Source organism: Rhipicephalus microplus, chromosome X, assembly GCF_043290135.1.
Source record: "Rhipicephalus microplus isolate Deutch F79 chromosome X, USDA_Rmic, whole genome shotgun sequence".
Taxonomy (NCBI): domain Eukaryota; kingdom Metazoa; phylum Arthropoda; class Arachnida; order Ixodida; family Ixodidae; genus Rhipicephalus; species Rhipicephalus microplus.
The window spans coordinates 264,679,507-264,696,089 of record NC_134710.1 but is presented as its reverse complement, the minus strand read 5'-3'; the positions used below and the strand labels follow the sequence as shown (position 1 = coordinate 264,696,089).

General features: G+C 45.8%; 1 protein-coding gene across 1 annotated transcript; it reads right to left on the bottom strand.

The window, feature by feature from the left end:
• Positions 1-11,047: 11,047 nt before the first annotated feature.
• LOC142775243 (THAP domain-containing protein 1-like) lies at positions 11,048-12,936 on the bottom strand. The gene is made up of 4 exons (XM_075876594.1): positions 12,866-12,936; positions 12,526-12,724; positions 11,151-11,876; positions 11,048-11,101 (listed from the first exon to the last, which is right to left on the bottom strand). The coding sequence occupies exons 1-4, from the start codon at positions 12,934-12,936 to the stop codon at positions 11,048-11,050; spliced, it is 1,050 nt and encodes a 349-aa protein (XP_075732709.1).
• Positions 12,937-16,583: the final 3,647 nt, after the last annotated feature.

The window sequence follows — 16,583 nt, the reverse complement described above, 5'->3', positions numbered from 1 at the left end:
GGCGTGCTCGGCATGATTTGAAAATGCCCGTCCAGCAAAAATACATTTGTAGCATGTACGTGGCCGGTGCAATAAGCTCCAATGGGACTGCAAACAATATATGGTGATGATTATTGTCGACTATGCCGAGTATCACTTGCGATGCGATTGTTGTGATCCTAGTCCCAGCACCCACAACAGGATTTCTGATCTCGATAAGCAAAGTTTTATTTTGCAGCCGTAGTGCCTTTTCACTTTTGTGTGCTCTGACAAATGGGGCCTCTTGTATACGAGAATCGGATAATCGGGTGTTAATCAGGCATTAATTTCTTAAAATTAGTGTTCAATTGAAACTGACGAGCTTATAGTCAGCTTAGCATATTTTTGGAACATTATTAGGTAAGGAGCGTTATGTACCATGTTCTGGTTGATGTGGCATTTTGCTGTGTAGTGTTTGTGCTAAAAGCGTAGTCCACCCCACTCCTTATTCAAACCTCCCTCAGGGGCACTCTAATAAGAAGGCGGCTCTGTGTTCTCTCGGTCTCGCACTTGTGTGGCCTCTCGCGCTCTTTACGACTACCTTGTTCTCCTCATGTTAACTCAAGGGCAGTCGAAAAACGATGCTGAAATAAGTGAATAAGCATCGACCATATTCGAAAAGTGTGAAAGACGCACTGATAAGTGCTCAAGTGCCAAATGACATGAGAAAAGTAGACTTGGACAAGTGCATAATGTCTACCAAATAGCTGCATTTAGTGTATGCCACTCTTTTTTATCTTTGATGTTCCTAATTATAGAGTGCTCTACTGAGAAAAATAAAAGTTGCTGCACTGCCTGTATACGTACACAATGACCAAACTTGGGTACAAGGAGGCAGGAAGAAATAATTCACCTGAAGGAACATGACAGTGCGCATGTGCTTTCTCCTATAATATCATGTATCCATATGCTTTTTCGCAGACCATGAATATGGTTCAACAACTTTTAAAAGCGAAAAAACCTAGCCCACACAAGCTTTTTTCAAACCTATTGAAGTGTTTCCTGGCATTTTCGATTAAAAAAGTTTGATCACTTCATATGCATTTGGATGGTTACCTTTTGCTATAAAGGTTTCTCTGTTACTTGGAAAAATACCGTGACCTATGCGATAAAAGTTACTGTATTAAATGGTTATGCATAACCTTTGAATTTGACAGATACGAACCTTGGAAGCGTATGCCTCTACTAGAGGTTACGTGGTTATGTGTGTGGTGTCGCAACCACTTGCATTAGTACAGCAAGTTGGTGGGGAAGGAAACTGATGTTGAGAAGGAAAGTTATGACGGTAAAGAAAGAAGAAAGCAGGGGAGAGAGAGAAAGACATGGCAAGAAAGACAAAATTAAAGAAAAAGAAAGAGAAGAAAGAGAGAAAGAAAAAGAAACAAAGTAAAAGAGATCTTCGTTGAGAGAGACAGAAGTGGAGACAAAGAGGTAGAAAGGGGGAGCAAGAAATAAAGATACAAAGGCAAGAAAGGAAGATAGAGTGTGCGAGAAAGAAAAATACGCAAAAAGGAAAGGCAACAAATAAATTGTCAAAAAACACAGAGATGACAGATAACAGAAGAAAAAAAGCAGAACGAGGAAAAAGAAAAAAAGATAAGGGGGTACTGAAGATTCGCCTTAAAGAGTTTAACGAAATAACGATATCCTGCTGCTGATGCGTACTTCAAACTATTAATGTATGAAATCTTTTCGAGCTTGCTATGCAGCAACTACGTGACGTTATTAAATTGGCGCACTAATGTGTGTTCATTTTGAGTGGGTGACTGGCTTTCAACCATGAAGTCACTGTGATATTCACAGGTTCTGATACCCGATGGGAGTGCTTGTACTACGCAATATTAGTGCAATATTTCGTGTCGTATTATGAATTATATATAGAGAATGCGTGTGTTTGTAAAGCAAGCGTCTTATTTTCACTGTATTTCCAAGCAGAGTAAGGTATTTTCAGTGCATTCACAAGATGTGTGGCTGTGTGGTGGAGAGAGAGAGAGTGAAACAACATTTATTTACTTATCCGACGTGCGGGAAGTCACCGGCCACGCAGAGCGCGGGTAATCCCGACCTGAAGACTATGGCTAATAAAGTCCTATAGTCCTAGGGCCTAGATCTTGAGGACGTTGTGCTCCGGCTAGGCGTTGGATATTCGGGCTCCTCCACTCCCGTTGTCCGGTGCGTCGGCTCCCTTTCTCCTCTGCTTTGCCAAGGCCTCCTCAAGCCGCTGTATGGCCTTCGTTGCGTCGTTGAGTCTTCGGAGCGTATCCATGCTCCCACCTCTTCGGGATACGTGTGGTGGAACACCTATTTGCCACATGAACGACCCAGTTGGACCCCCACATGGACCCAGAAATTTTCGTTATTTACATTATTTGCATCTCTTTATTGTTGGGTCCCATGCAGATAATTTTTCGCTCACAACCAAGGACGCTGACACGGGAATTTTTACTATACGAGCTTCTTAACACAATCGCGAAAGAGAAACGAAAAATGCCACCCTGTTCCATGCTTCGTATCACTAGTGCAAAGGTACCTTTACTTTTTTATCTCCGAGGATATGAAAGGTGGCCGTAAAGGGTCCAGCTTGTTTTTACCATCATCATAAACTGGCATGTGTTACAGCATTTGCGCCAATCCTACCACCCACCTCTATGGCTAGGCCTATCATAACACTGCAGATGGGAAACAGAACGGGTACAGAGAACTAGAAAGAGAGAAAAAGAAGGAAACAGAGATACGGGAAGGAAATGAAATGAATTAGTTCCGATTTTTTTTTACGACCTGGAATTCGCACCCACCTCCTTCGATCCGAAAGCGAGTGCCCTAATCACGTGGCTATACAAACACGCTACCACAGAGTATAGCACAACCTCGTACAGTATATTTTAGCAAGGGGGCAAGAAATGGAAATGAACGGGAGGAGAGTTGTATTTGGGAAGAGGATAGATAGCAAAACGCAGCACAGAAAGAATGACGTAGAGGAAAACAGACAGCGATTAAAGCAGAAGGAAATAGATAGAAAAAGAAACCTCAACAAAACAAAGAAAAATAAAGAAAAAATCCAGAAAGAAAGAGGAAACAAGCCACGCACTACGTTCCATAGATTGAAGGAAAAACAAACAAACGGCGGAGACATCAGGTGCAACCCCCGCTGTGTAGTACATAACCTAGCCGCACCAGATCGGGACCAGAGTGTCACAAGACGTCCTAAGAAAGGGTGTGCAACCGAGGAGGAAGCTGCGCAACCCGAAGCTCGCCGTGGAGTACGCGCGCTGGTGGGTCGTACTTTGCTGTGTCATGCTTTGCGCGACTTAGTAAGCAATTCTTTTTTACAGTGAAAGCTGGTATGAGATCGCAATTCGGGTCACACGCTGCGCCATATAGTTGTCCGCGGCCACCACTGCCGGTGTCCTTAACCACTTTGCACAAAATAGGGAAAAGAAACTGGTACTAAGGGGACATGGGGTCTCAAACTCCGTCCGCTTCGTATTAACTCAGTATTCTATTACTGAGCTACGATGGTGCTTCGGACTTATTCGCAAGCTAGCTTGATGTCGGAATAGGTATCGCGGTAATGGGAGTACTAAAGCGAATTAGAACAGCAAGAAAACTATCAGGTGTCACACAATGCGAATATCATAACGAGTGAGTCGTTGAACCACGCGCCCAGTCTCATTCGCTTATTTTTCACGTGTCTTCTCATCCCCGGCATTGTATAGCCACCAGTTAAAGGAGGTGTATATGGTTAGTCTACTAGTAGGCGGAAGACGGATTGCAGGAGTCAAGGTGGCGCCCACACGAATCCTCCTGAGCGCAACCTCCTTCCCGGTGGCTTAACTCACCGAGAGGAGGTTGCGCTCAGGAAGTTTCGTGGGGGCGCCGCCTTGACTCCTGCCATCCGGGCTACATTGGACATCCGGTGCACAGCCTCCCCCAACGACATGCTCATTCTGCGTTGCCTCAGCAACAGAGGCAACGCTTGATCACTTATTGGGAACCTGCCCTGGCCTTCACCAGGCTCGAACTGGCCACCTGCACGGGCTTCACCACCACCCCGGCCGACCACCTGACTTGACGAGCTGGACGAATAGTCCACTGCATCGACCACTCCTGGCCTTTATAGAGGAAAAAGAACTTTTTTCTTTTTATTTAACTGATGTCGTGGGCCATACTGGCGCCAAAAAAACTTGCAGCTGTTCACCCGAGAGTTGAAATAAGATGTAACGTATTCCTTCCACATCACACGCGCCTTGGCCGACATGCCTTGTGCTCCGAGTAGATGTCGACAACTGCCGCTTTGCCCGATGGCCACCTGCACACTCGAAAGCTTGGCAGCTAAGTCGGCAAAAACTGGAGCGTGATACTCCGGTCATCGGTTTAGGTACCTCCAGGTCATGTCGAACAGATGCTCAAGTGAAGGATCCTGGAATAACTCTCTGCACATGGTGGAAACCTCGCGGAACGTATCCCTCATGAAGTCAGCGAGGGTGCGCAAGAGTTTCTTGCCGCCCACCACCAAGGCCACAATCAGAAAGGCTCCCAACACGAACAGGGTGATGTAAGAAAGCGCAATCAGCAGGCACACTATCAGGAACAAACAGAAGAGTGCGAAGACCCACAGCAGGTTGAGCATCACGCGTTCGCACATCGGACTCGCCATGCGGAGCCACCAGAACCATTCTCGCTGGGGAACCTTGTGGCTGGCACGATCGGCGCGTCTGCGTGCCTCCGCTCGGCGACGGCGTGCCTGCGCATCATGTAACGTAATTGGCTGTTTTTAGGTACCTAACATCTGCATAAAGGAAGAGCCAACGACAAATTAGAGAGAGTGAAATACGGAGGTTAATTGTGAAGAGTCACGGCTGCTGAAATAAGGTTGAAAAAACACGCAAAAAGAAGTGAGGGTGGCTACCTCACCTTCAAGTTCCCGTACCAATCACCGTGAGGTTGTATTTCTATGGCTGCCCTTAGTTTGTACGTAGTTTCTCATGGCTAAAATTTAAGCAAACTGTCCTCTGAAATGGCGAGAATCTTAACGTCCCAAATCTCACCAAAATTCTTTCAACCATAGCCACCAGCTTACGAGAAGTGCATTTAAACCCCATGACGTCACGTATGGAGATATCATCATGAAACTTAAAAGGAACTTCGAGCTTCATTTTCATCTTTGCAACTGTACATATGATGGTGAAATAACGACATGAGATCTTTTAAAGTATTGTTTACTAATCTAAACCAGTTTATATATTAGCTAATTAGTGTCCATCAATACTATCTCCTTAACGTGAAAGATTTAAGCATACGGAGTTTCTTATACGAAGTGGATAAGCCATCGGCGAGACTACAGTCGCTGTGAAGTAAACTTACCCTAATCACTTCCTTTGCCCAACTTGTCATTTCTTATCCCCGATTGTTAAAAAAGAAAAACATTAGGACGTGCCCACTTCACCAGGCATAATATATCTGAAAAACTTTGACAGCTCTTCCTTAAAATGAGCGCGGTATGTATGTTGTTTAGACTGGTGAAGTGCAAAAGCTTAATTTCGATTCTACGCTGTGGTTGAAATATTCCGAAAGGCCGAAACTTGTTTGATAACACCATCATCGACAATTTGCCACGCGACAACCCAATACTATGAGAAAACAAAAAATAAAAATAAACTGGATGTTGCGCACAGGCCAAACAATAAATGATTTGTTTCCCTTTCTCTTTTTGTAATAGCTGCGATTTTGATTTTCGAGAGTGTCTCTGAACATACACGCATGAAAATGCCGTTATTTCGGTAATCTATTCAAGAACACCAAAATTAAAACAGCAACGGACGCATTAGAAAGAAAGAAACAAAGAACGAACGAGAGAATCAAAGAAAGAAAAAATGAAAAAAGAAAGAAACAAAAAAAGAAAGAAAAAAGAAAGCTGTTCAGCACGTGTACACAAGGCCGACACAAAGCGTGAGCTAAATGGTTTAGCATGGCATTTCATTAAATTCCCTCGTGCGAACGCGATATTGTTAATATCATTCATTATATATCCACACTCGCAAAACATAATCACAGTTTCGCCCCAATGAAGTACAATACGAGAAGCTGATACGACACGACACACCACGAGAAACGATTGCTATTGCCCAACAGGAACACTGTGTCGTAAAAGAGGTTCTGCACAACGCTCGCATCTTACGGGACGTCGTCCACGATTTCCCGCCACGATAGCGCACTAGATGAGACTGACAAAAAGCAAGAAGAACTGTCAGTGTTTGCGAGTTCTGTAAATCGCTCGGCGTTTAATGTCTCCCCTCTCGTCTGACATAGGCTCCACAGTGTGGTAGGCGCTGAGCTGTTAAGAAGTAAATGATGTTCGCGAACGCAGTACTCATCAGGCAGTGCGTGGTCCAACCGCATGCAGTGAACCAGCTCTGCACCGCCCTGGCTGTGCAGAGGAGATTTGACTGAGCGTGGAATATAGAAGAGGTCGTACAGCACAACATAACACCTAGAACGACAGCGGCCAGTCCAGTTTCATTGTACCTCAAATGTAGATGCCAAGGTGTCACCTGCCTTTGTCTGATAAGTCGCTAAACACGTGCACTACACAAACCTCTGCGTCGTATGCCCCAGCTAACGTGGGCCAAACTATTCTTTAAGTTATCATACCAGATACGAAGGGGGACCAACTACGTTTCGCTAGCAGGAGACCTGTGCTAACTTTCTATTGACTATTCGGAGTGAGCTAACCAAATAGTTATATACTTGTACGATTTCCGACTCTCGTCTTGAATATCTTTTTCGCATTGCAAAGTTAAAAACAACGCTGCCAAAGCCCTGTCCCAAAACAACGTGGTACATCTACAAAAGTGCCGCAGCTGCAACACTGTCACTTTGTTTGCAGTGTAACTAGGCTCAGGCATGTTACATTGCGCTCACCATCAATAACCACAGCCCACATGACTTCCGTAAGCGCTGGAAAGAGTAAGATAGCTTCACTGGCAATTTTTTCTTACCACATTGCTATCTATGCATTTCTTCATTTCTACGTAGTGAAACGTGATATCGGAACAAAAAATTGAAATACAATACACTTTTACTTCGTATGGAAGACTTCGTAAATGTGACACCACGTCCTGGCGCATTGAGCAAAAGTTACCTCATCAGTTTTCCGACAAGCTCTAAAGCGGGTGATATACCAATGAGCCGATGGGAAGAGTGACCATTTCTCAAATTCATATGTTTGAAGAATCCTTCATCCCGACACTTATCAGGTATCTAAGAGACTCTCGAATCGGTGTTTAAAGCTGACCCCCGTATTCAAAACGTCACTTCACTCAATGCTTCACCTTCACATGAAAAAGCCAGTCTGAGCGCCGTCTCAAGGCAGGACAAGCCACTGCATAATTGCGATAATCTGCTACTAGTCTCGAGTAAGGCAGCGTCACTTTCAAAGGAGCAACGGCACAGTGCTCAACTCTGTCAAGTGAAGGATGAAAGTCGAGTCGAGGAGCGTTTGTGAAGGCGGGGTCAACAGCAAACATAGTCTGCTGAAATCAAACGTCTCTAACGTAAGCACAAGAAAACGCATATAAACAGGGCGCGTATACTAATATGAACCGAGCGTTCAATGAGAAACACTGCCAGAAAACGCAGCCTTGTTACCACACTATGCTGGCAGCCGCAGTGACCATGGCATCAGAAGTAATCGGAGCGCAGGCTGAGACTACGGACAAGGTTCGAGGCTGCTCTGAAATTATGTTCAACAAATTGCCTCACGTTGTGCCTTGGACGAGCCATCCCGATGTAGTTGCAGCCGGTGGGCGATCGCTGACTAAGCTCAGGGAGGGTCCAAGGGACACACTGGTCAGATGGAACCACAAAGAGCTGTGGTCTGCGTCGTCAGCGTTGGACACGTCGTTTCACGAGACAATGGCGCATGCACTGGACACTCGTCTTCTTCGTTATTGATTGCAGCTTCCAAGGTGTGCGCACGCGTTTTTTTTTCCTTTTTTTTGGCAAATGTGGTACAAGCACACATTTAGCGAGAAAGACGATGATGATGATTATGATCATTGATACTCTGGCCCACACCCACGAAGGGCGATCGGCCAAGAACCGGGCAGCAGAATCTTAACTAAAAGGTTTATGGTTTTTAAAACACAACGTAATTTTGGGCTGAAAAAATATATAGAAAGAAAAGCCGAAAATTGAAAAAGGAGTATATCTGAGCAGAAGGCGATGCAGGCTATCAGATGCGATTTGAGACAGGGGTAATGGTGGGTCTAAAATTATATATATATATATATGAGATCTAACAGACAGTAATGCCAAGGAATGTACAGGGGAAGTTATTACAACCAATGGAATGTAAATAAGAAGAAAGAAAAGGGGATGAAAAAATAACCAGCCGTGAGCAGGAATCGAACCGATGACCTTCGAATAACGCGTTCGATGCTCTAACCACTGAGGTACCACAGCGGCCTTCCCTCCATCCTCTTTTTTGGGTTTATATGTGAATTTAGAAGTAGGAGTGACAGTCAGCGCCATCTATAAGCCAAACGACGAGTGTGAAACACTCTTTTATGCGCATATGTGGCGTCACGTAGCACGTGAACTTATTACGAGCATGCAGCTGATCAATAGTCCATCATATACAACCTAATGAGGTTGTATACGATGGACTATATATATATATATATATATATATATATATATATATATATATATATATATATATATATATATATATATATATATATATATATAGGCAAAAAGGGGCGACGAAACTTTCGTGGAAGCGTCTTTACTAAACGTTTTCAGCTGGTGGACCAGCCTTCGTCAGAGTGGTGGACCAGCCTACGTCAGAGGGCTGGTGGACCAGCCCTCTGACGAAGGCTGGTCCACCAGCTGAAAACGTTTAGTAAAGACGCTTCCACGAAAGTTTCGTCGCCCCTTTTTGCCTACAATACGTCGGGTCCAGCGTGAATGACGTTCAAAGAACCTGGTGTAAATATATATATATATATATATATATATATATATATATATATATATATATATATATATATATATATATATATATATATATATATATATATATATATATATATATATATATATATATATATATGTACACCCACATAAGCATTCAATATTTGGAATTTCGGTCGTTTGTATTTATTGTGGGTGGGGCCCAAGGAGGATATAAAAACCTGCTGGAGTGGAAGCCGCCTATGCTTACCCATGGGAGGGGGTGAAGCCGCGCCGAGCCGCCGGCGGCCATCTTGGCAGAGGCAAGAAACAGCCGAGTACAGCTGCGCTCGCGCTTATCTAAGCAGCAGGTGCAGTTTCTCGCGTCTTCAAAGCAATAAAAACAGTTGTGTCAGGTTGTAAGCATTTATTCTTTGCTTTTTGGTGGCGAAATGGCCTACGATAACGCTTTGAGAAACTCGAAAATGGCAGAAAAAACACAATCACACAAACATTAAAAATATATGCGAACAGTATAGCCGAAACGAGCAGTGCGGGGAGACTCACTGATGTTTGGAAATGATCATTCTTGAAAGAACTGGCCTGACCCTGTCCTTGATGATCTCGCGGTTTCTTTCTTTTGTCATGTGGTGGATGCGGATTTTCACATACAGCTCCGCAACTTTTTTGCACAAGCTGTAGATATGATTGTCGAGGGGATCAAGGTCAAGAATGTGCTGCTCTAGCTTCTGAAACCAGTTTTCCTCTACAGACAGTCGTAGCACTTCCAAAACGAGATGCTTTGACTGGGAGTTAACTGCTTGAAGTGTTCCACACTCAATCTGTAGCCGTCGCAGCCCCTTTTCAACGGCTTCACACAAGCCAATGACATCCTTGGACGGGGACACAAGCCCACCTCTGTTTTTCTGCTCAACTAGGGGAACTAGCTCATCTGAGTAAAGGGCTGCAATGCACTCTTCGCATGTTGTTGTCTTGCACACTTGGCGTACAACGAAACCTGCGATATAAGGCACCACCGCAACAACTACGGCAGAAAGGTTTTCAGGGTGCGTGTAGTCGTGGTCATCGTGAGGCTCCAAGATCGAGGACCTGCGCATGTCTGTGAGCGCGCTTGTTGCGTCTACCTGGGCGACAACAGTAGTGGCATTCAGGATGGAAACCATGTCTTTGGTGCAGTTTCCCGAGCTAGAAGACGTCACTTCTGTTTGCACCAGCAAACGCTTGTATGCTGCCATGAACTGAGCAGCGGTTCGGTTGTTGTTATACCCACCTCGGCCACGAACAGATCCGAAGAAGTTCTCAGCGTGATCCTGGCTCAGTTTGTGCGTCAACAAGTACTTCAGCTTACCCTGGCCAACAAGCTCGTCGAACATTTTTTCAGTGCTCGCCATGCAGATCAAGAAGCCCACAAAACCAGTTTTTTTCAAGCCTTCTAAAACTGGCCGCCCAGCCGGATCTCTCAATCCCTTTATATACGCTTGGGTGTAGGCAAAGAATGGCTTCCAGCAGGCTTCATTCTGCTTCCGCAGAGGAGCCTTGTACGACCTTGCAAAAGGGTTCCTAGAATTAAAAAGGTCGAACAGGTGATCGAAGACCCTCACGAACTTCGATGTTGCACTGGCGCCCCGGAACTGGGGTAGCTTCAGCACATTTTCACAGAAGTCTAAGGCGTCGGCCACAGAGGAACTCAATGCTTGCGCAGCATATCGCACCTTCATCTTTTGTTTTTCCCATTGCACGTGGACTTTCGTGAGTTTGTTGCCCAGCCGCAGCCCTTCGGAACGCTGCAATGCCTCCAATGCCACTATGTAGGCCCATTTTATGTGTTTTCCTTCAGCATCAACAATGTAGCTTAAGTTCGCCAAGGAATTGCGAATAAGCTTAATCATGTGGCAGGCGTCTAGGATAATGTAAACATTCTTAGCATCGTCAGCTGGGTTCACAAAGCTTGAAGAAATTAGCTCACAGTCAACACGAAGTTGAGCACCTAAACACCTGGCCATAGTGAAATTCGACGAGGCTCCGTCAAATGTGAGAGAGACTACTTCAGCCTTCACCGACGCAAGCTTCTCAATGCACTGTTTGGCCAGCTCGGCCCTCTCTGCTCCTGTGAGTGAGTCTATTAAGAAGTATCCAACTGGCATCCTAAATCTGACGTTGATTCGAACGATCATGAAGACACACGCATTTGCAGCTTCAGGAAGACCGTCATCGTCAAGCCCAGTTCCGAAGTCAACATACCCTACTACTTTATCTCCAACTAGCTCTACGTGTTTCCTGATGGCCATGTCGTCTACAATGAGAGCGCAGTAGAAGGTTTCATCACGTGCTTCCGCAAACTTCTCAAGGAAAGCAAATGCTTCGGCTGTGAAGCCAGGAGCTCCTTGAATCGACTTGTACCAGCCCCTTAGTGTTCGCTGGGATGGGAGGGCTTCGTTTAACTTGGATCGTACATACTCGTACGCGGCTGGACTGTAAAAATGCAAAGTCAGTGCAAATGCTCGCAGCTCAGGTGGGTACTTGCCCTTCTGCTCATTGCCCACCCTGCAAAGTAGTTGTTGAATTTCATCCGAGAAAACAGATGAAAACACATGCGAGCCTTCTTCTGACAAGAGTTTTTGCTCTCTGATTTCTTTGATGATTTCTTGGGCGGTTTCATTTCTCTTGGCCAGCCTTCGTTTAGTTTGTTGCAGTGTTTTGACCTTCTTCTTCAACTGGGTTATCTCTTCTTGTGAGGAAAGGACCTTGTCTTTGTAGAACTGTTTGGTTGGCGAGTCTTCAGGAAAATTTTCAGCTCCAGGCAGGTCACACAACCCAGAACACTCAGGACCAGGCGGGGCCGGGAAATCTCGAGACTTGGGGTCGGGACGCTTCTGTTTGACCTGGGTTTGAAAGCATACGTTTTCTCAGACGAGCTAAAAAGGCAGCAAGCGCAAAAACTAAATGAAACCTCACACGTATAATGTGGGTACAATTAAGCTACACATTTTCTTTGAAGAAATAATAAATGTATTAAGTAACAAGGTTTTTCATAATCGTGCACGAGACATTGTATGCCAGCAAAAAGGACATGCACCCGCTCTGGTATAACTTTCCATTCGCCGGATGTGCCTTTAAGTATTGAATTGTAACCACTGTCAGTATGCTGTGGATGTCAATAATGTTTTTGTAGTAAACATTGCTGTATGCCCATTCCTGCTTAAGACCTGGTAAACAGGTCAGCCGTAATAAATAAATAAATATGTATCTTGATCACCAGTTAAGGCGAAGGTGAAGCAGTTACCATTACCGGTAACTTCACCTTCGCCGGCGGCGTCCGGTAATGCGGTAAACGGTAACGCAAACACGGTAACGATATGCTAAAACTACAGCTACTCCTCCACAGTACCGCCAATTCTCGGCACGCAATCAATGCCACGTATACTCGCAACAACATTTCGTGGAACAAGTATTATGTAGCGGCCGTAACGCCACAAGCGTTATGCACGCTAAACATTACGCTTCTCGTCCAACGATGGCAGTAATACTCACAGGTTTCTGCAGATGAGGCGGAAAAGCTGGAAACGACGTGGGCACACTTCCCACCCGCAGTCGCGTCGTTTGCCCAGTGCGGTCAAAGCACTCAGGAGTGAAATGTACAGAGCACAGGCGGTCTCCATCCTTAGCGCGCCACCCTTCACGGCGAACTGCCCGCTCCCAAAGACTCCGAACTTCTGCATTCTTTGGAAACCTGTCAAGAAATATACGACAATCAACTGCGGCACACGTACACACAATGCCATTTTGCTGCTCTTCCATGTGCGGGCCTGCAAGCAACTACGATGCGGCTGAAATGACCGCGAGTAGAACACGCTAAATTTCATGCACTTACAGGTGAAATGTGAGGCCACAACCTTTCTTCAGCCTGTTTGTGCGTCCGTAGGCAACGCAGGAGGTAACCATTATCCAAGGACAAGACTTGCACTCATTGAAAACTTTGAAGAGAACAGCGTGCACCAGCAACGAAGCGTGGAGGCGACACACCGGCAGCGCGCTTTCTGCCTCCGGCAAGATGGCTGCCGCTGGCGTCACCTGACGGGCGTCGCTTCCACTCCAGCAAGTTTTTATATCCTCCTTGGTGGGGCCCTGCAAGCGACGGCGGCTGGTCAGCGGAGTCCTATTTACAGGTACGCGCGAGTCGCGCCTAATTCGCTCAAACTGCATCGATAAAGCAGCCTTCCAGGCCTATATAGCTGTAGCATATCCGACGTACCCCGATTAGCCAGCCTTGGGACGTTTATTCGTCACATTACACGAGTCCGAACGATATGTCTTGTGCTGACACAGATAGGCGAAGCATAGCGTCTCCGTCGTGCCACGTGGTCGACGCGGCACGATCAGCTGTGAAAAAAAGGGGGGGGGGGGGCAGTGCACTGCCTGCTGCGACTCTATTCAGTTTTCCCCGTCGTCCCTAATGCTGTGTTGCGATCTCTTAATTGCACAGCTGCGCACACAGCAAGAGAACGCGACCCGACTTCTGTAACGCGCGGTTCATTGCGTTGATTACGTCGCACACACACTCTTGGACAAGTTCATCGCACTCGCAAAATGCACGGCGGACGACACATCGTTGACTCCCTAACTCTGAGACATGATCTCTTAATTGCACAGCAGCGCACACAGCAAGAGAATGCGCCCCTACCTCTGCAAGGCGCGGTTCATTCCGTAAATTAAAACGGCCAGCGTCGGTCATGCACTCGCATAATACCCCGCGGACGACACCAAATCCTCACGGAGAAGCCACAACTACAGGGATCAATTTGTTTGCCAAATTTGGTGTTAGTCTGGCAACACTGACCTTGCAAGTCTGGCAACAGCTTATGCAGCGCTAGAGTGTACTAGAAGTGTTGAGTGGCGTGACCGCGCCTCGCCGCCTGATGCCTTCCGCGTTGCCCGTAGCAGTAGTGCTGCAGTCGAACAGTACTGAAAGAGCCGCACACCGGGCGCAGGAACTGCTATACTAAAAACGTTGGTTCCGGCTTCCCCGGTTCGCTTTTTTCATGCAGATTTATACCTGCCCATAATTCATGTCTAGCTTATGATCTAATAACCCTTGAAGTATGACACGCCGATCTAGTGAATTCGAGCTCCGTAAAGGTCCTTGTGAGAGATTGAAAAATATTTAGAAAGGGCGACTCTTATTTTTATTTCTTCTCTCAGCTCTTTCTTCATTGAGAAGGTGCCTAAAGTATTAAGAATAACTTACTCAATTTATTTGAAGTTAGGTGAGCGCAAAAAGCTGTGGGATGAAAAAAAAAATACCGTGTGAAACGCACGCAGAACCAGGAGGTCGTAAGTAGAGGGGCGAGGAAGGAAATCTGAACCCCTACAGCACGAAATGTTTTTGTAATTTAACTTTTCAGGGTATACTAAAATAATTACACGTATTCACAGCGACCACCAATTGCCAAAGTTAGTCGTTCTGCTGCACTTCAGCCACCGCTCAAGAAAAAATCCTGGGTAGCCCTGCGCCAAACGTTTACAGTTGGCGAAGCTGAATATAGCTTGCCTCTGTACTAATGCGCACTGTATATTTCACCTTTTCGACAGTATGAGGTCTGAAAATTAGTTCAAGTCTAACGTAGTTGGACAAAAAATGCACGCGATGTAAAAATAGCGGCAGTTCTAAGGGGCATGCCATGGATATTGTTAAGGGGGCGGACACGTGCGACTTAAGTGCGGGGACTTGTGAATATGTGTGTGTGTGTGTGTGTGTGTGTGTGTGTGTGTGTGTGTGTGTGTGTGTGTGTGTGTGTGTGTGTGTGTGCGTGTGTGTGTGTTTACTGTGTACATATACGAGGTATCTTTCTCAAAACAAGATGCACCAACGCCTTCTTACACTTTTGACACTAATAAAAGAACTACACCTATATTAGTAAACATCGTCATAAATTTTCTCGCTTGCAATGGCGTTACGCCAATAACATATGAGGAAAGCAGTGCAATTTAAGCTGTCAGTACGAAATGGGAACTGGTTACAGTGAATTTAGACAGAGTAAGAGACGGGCTATGTATACTATACAACTGGCACTCTTTAATATGTTCAAGATAACCCCTTTCACACAGAGCTATTGACTAAAAGGTACAGGCGTTCTTTCAACTCGGCTTCCTGGAGCTTGCATAAAAGAAGCAAAGTGAGCGCGAAATCACGCGGTTAAAACAAGGAAGCCTTTCAGAAAATAATAATTATTATCTTCCGCAAAACTTGGTTGATAAAACTAAGTCGTCAGCGATATAAATGTGGTGAAAACATTACTTATAATCGGGTTTCTCACGAAACAATCGAGGGCGTGTGAACTTAAATGGAAGACTGCTCTGGATATAGAAACTGCCGACAAAACGAGCGTATGATTTATTCGCGGTTTTGATATTTCCCTCTTTGTAGCTTGCCAGTAGCCACTTATGATATTGCACCGCATAAAGCGCTACTTGAGTGAAAAGCTGAGAGGATTCGTGCAAGTTCTGATTGTACCACATGTGTTATTTTTTTTTTGTCGGCGGGCACTTGAAACAGTGAATGTCCCGACGCAATCTCTGCGTGTCTGCATATTTACTCCTGCATTATTGCGCTTATCAAGTGTGCATACACTGATAAAGGCTCTGAAACGCATTAAACGCGCTAGAAACAAGAAAATACACGCTTTCGCGGGCTACACGTGCGCGCTCCCAATGCAGGCGTTTTTGAGATCTTCAGTACTTTGCGACTCCAGCGCTGCCGCTATTGTCACCCGCCGGAGAATCAGCCGGAGATACAGCGCAGCCGCCTCGTTCACTCCCCTCCCCCCTTCTAGTACACTGTATCAACGCCAAACCCACGGAGGAAGGAAAGGTAGGAGAGGGCATGCCCAACTACAGTGTACTAGAAGGGGCAGTGGGCTCACTCTCCGGCGGAGGGTATGCCGAGGGGTGGCTCCAGAAATGTCGCACGTTTGTGGTTCTTTGGTCGCACGAGCGGCGGAGCTGGCATCGCCATCAATGTAAGAATTTTAGGAGGGACGTTGCAGCTGAGCCGGTTGTGAGCCAGTCAAGTCCTGCAGAGCAACAGAGTTTGAGCCACGTTGTGTGGCTGTGGACATTGTTGCACCGAGTTTTTGCCATCAGCTTTGAACGTTACGCACCACGCAAGATGACAGTATGCTTTACAGTGCATACTGTAACCATGCCGCGACAACAGCAAAACCACTGTTAGGTGCTTGGGTGTCTAACAGGCAACGTGTTAGTGAAGAGTAAGCAGGACCTGTCATTGTTTGGCGTCCTGAGGGATGAAAACAGGCTGAAAGAATGCGAGAAGAACCAGCACAGAGCGGACAGGCTTCTGGAAGACACCAACCCAGTTTGCGAACTCCTCTTGCAACCGCCTCCGTGCATATTATCAATGGAAAAAAGTGCGCATACCTCACCCATTATCCACGCCGAGGCCGTTTTCAACTTGTTCGGCGGACCAACTTTTGTGACTGAGCTGGCCTCCTTCACCCCTCAAGTCAGCTGTACAGCTTAATGAAAAAGCTCGAGGATATTTTCACAGAATGTTTTTTTTCCAGAGTAAGCTG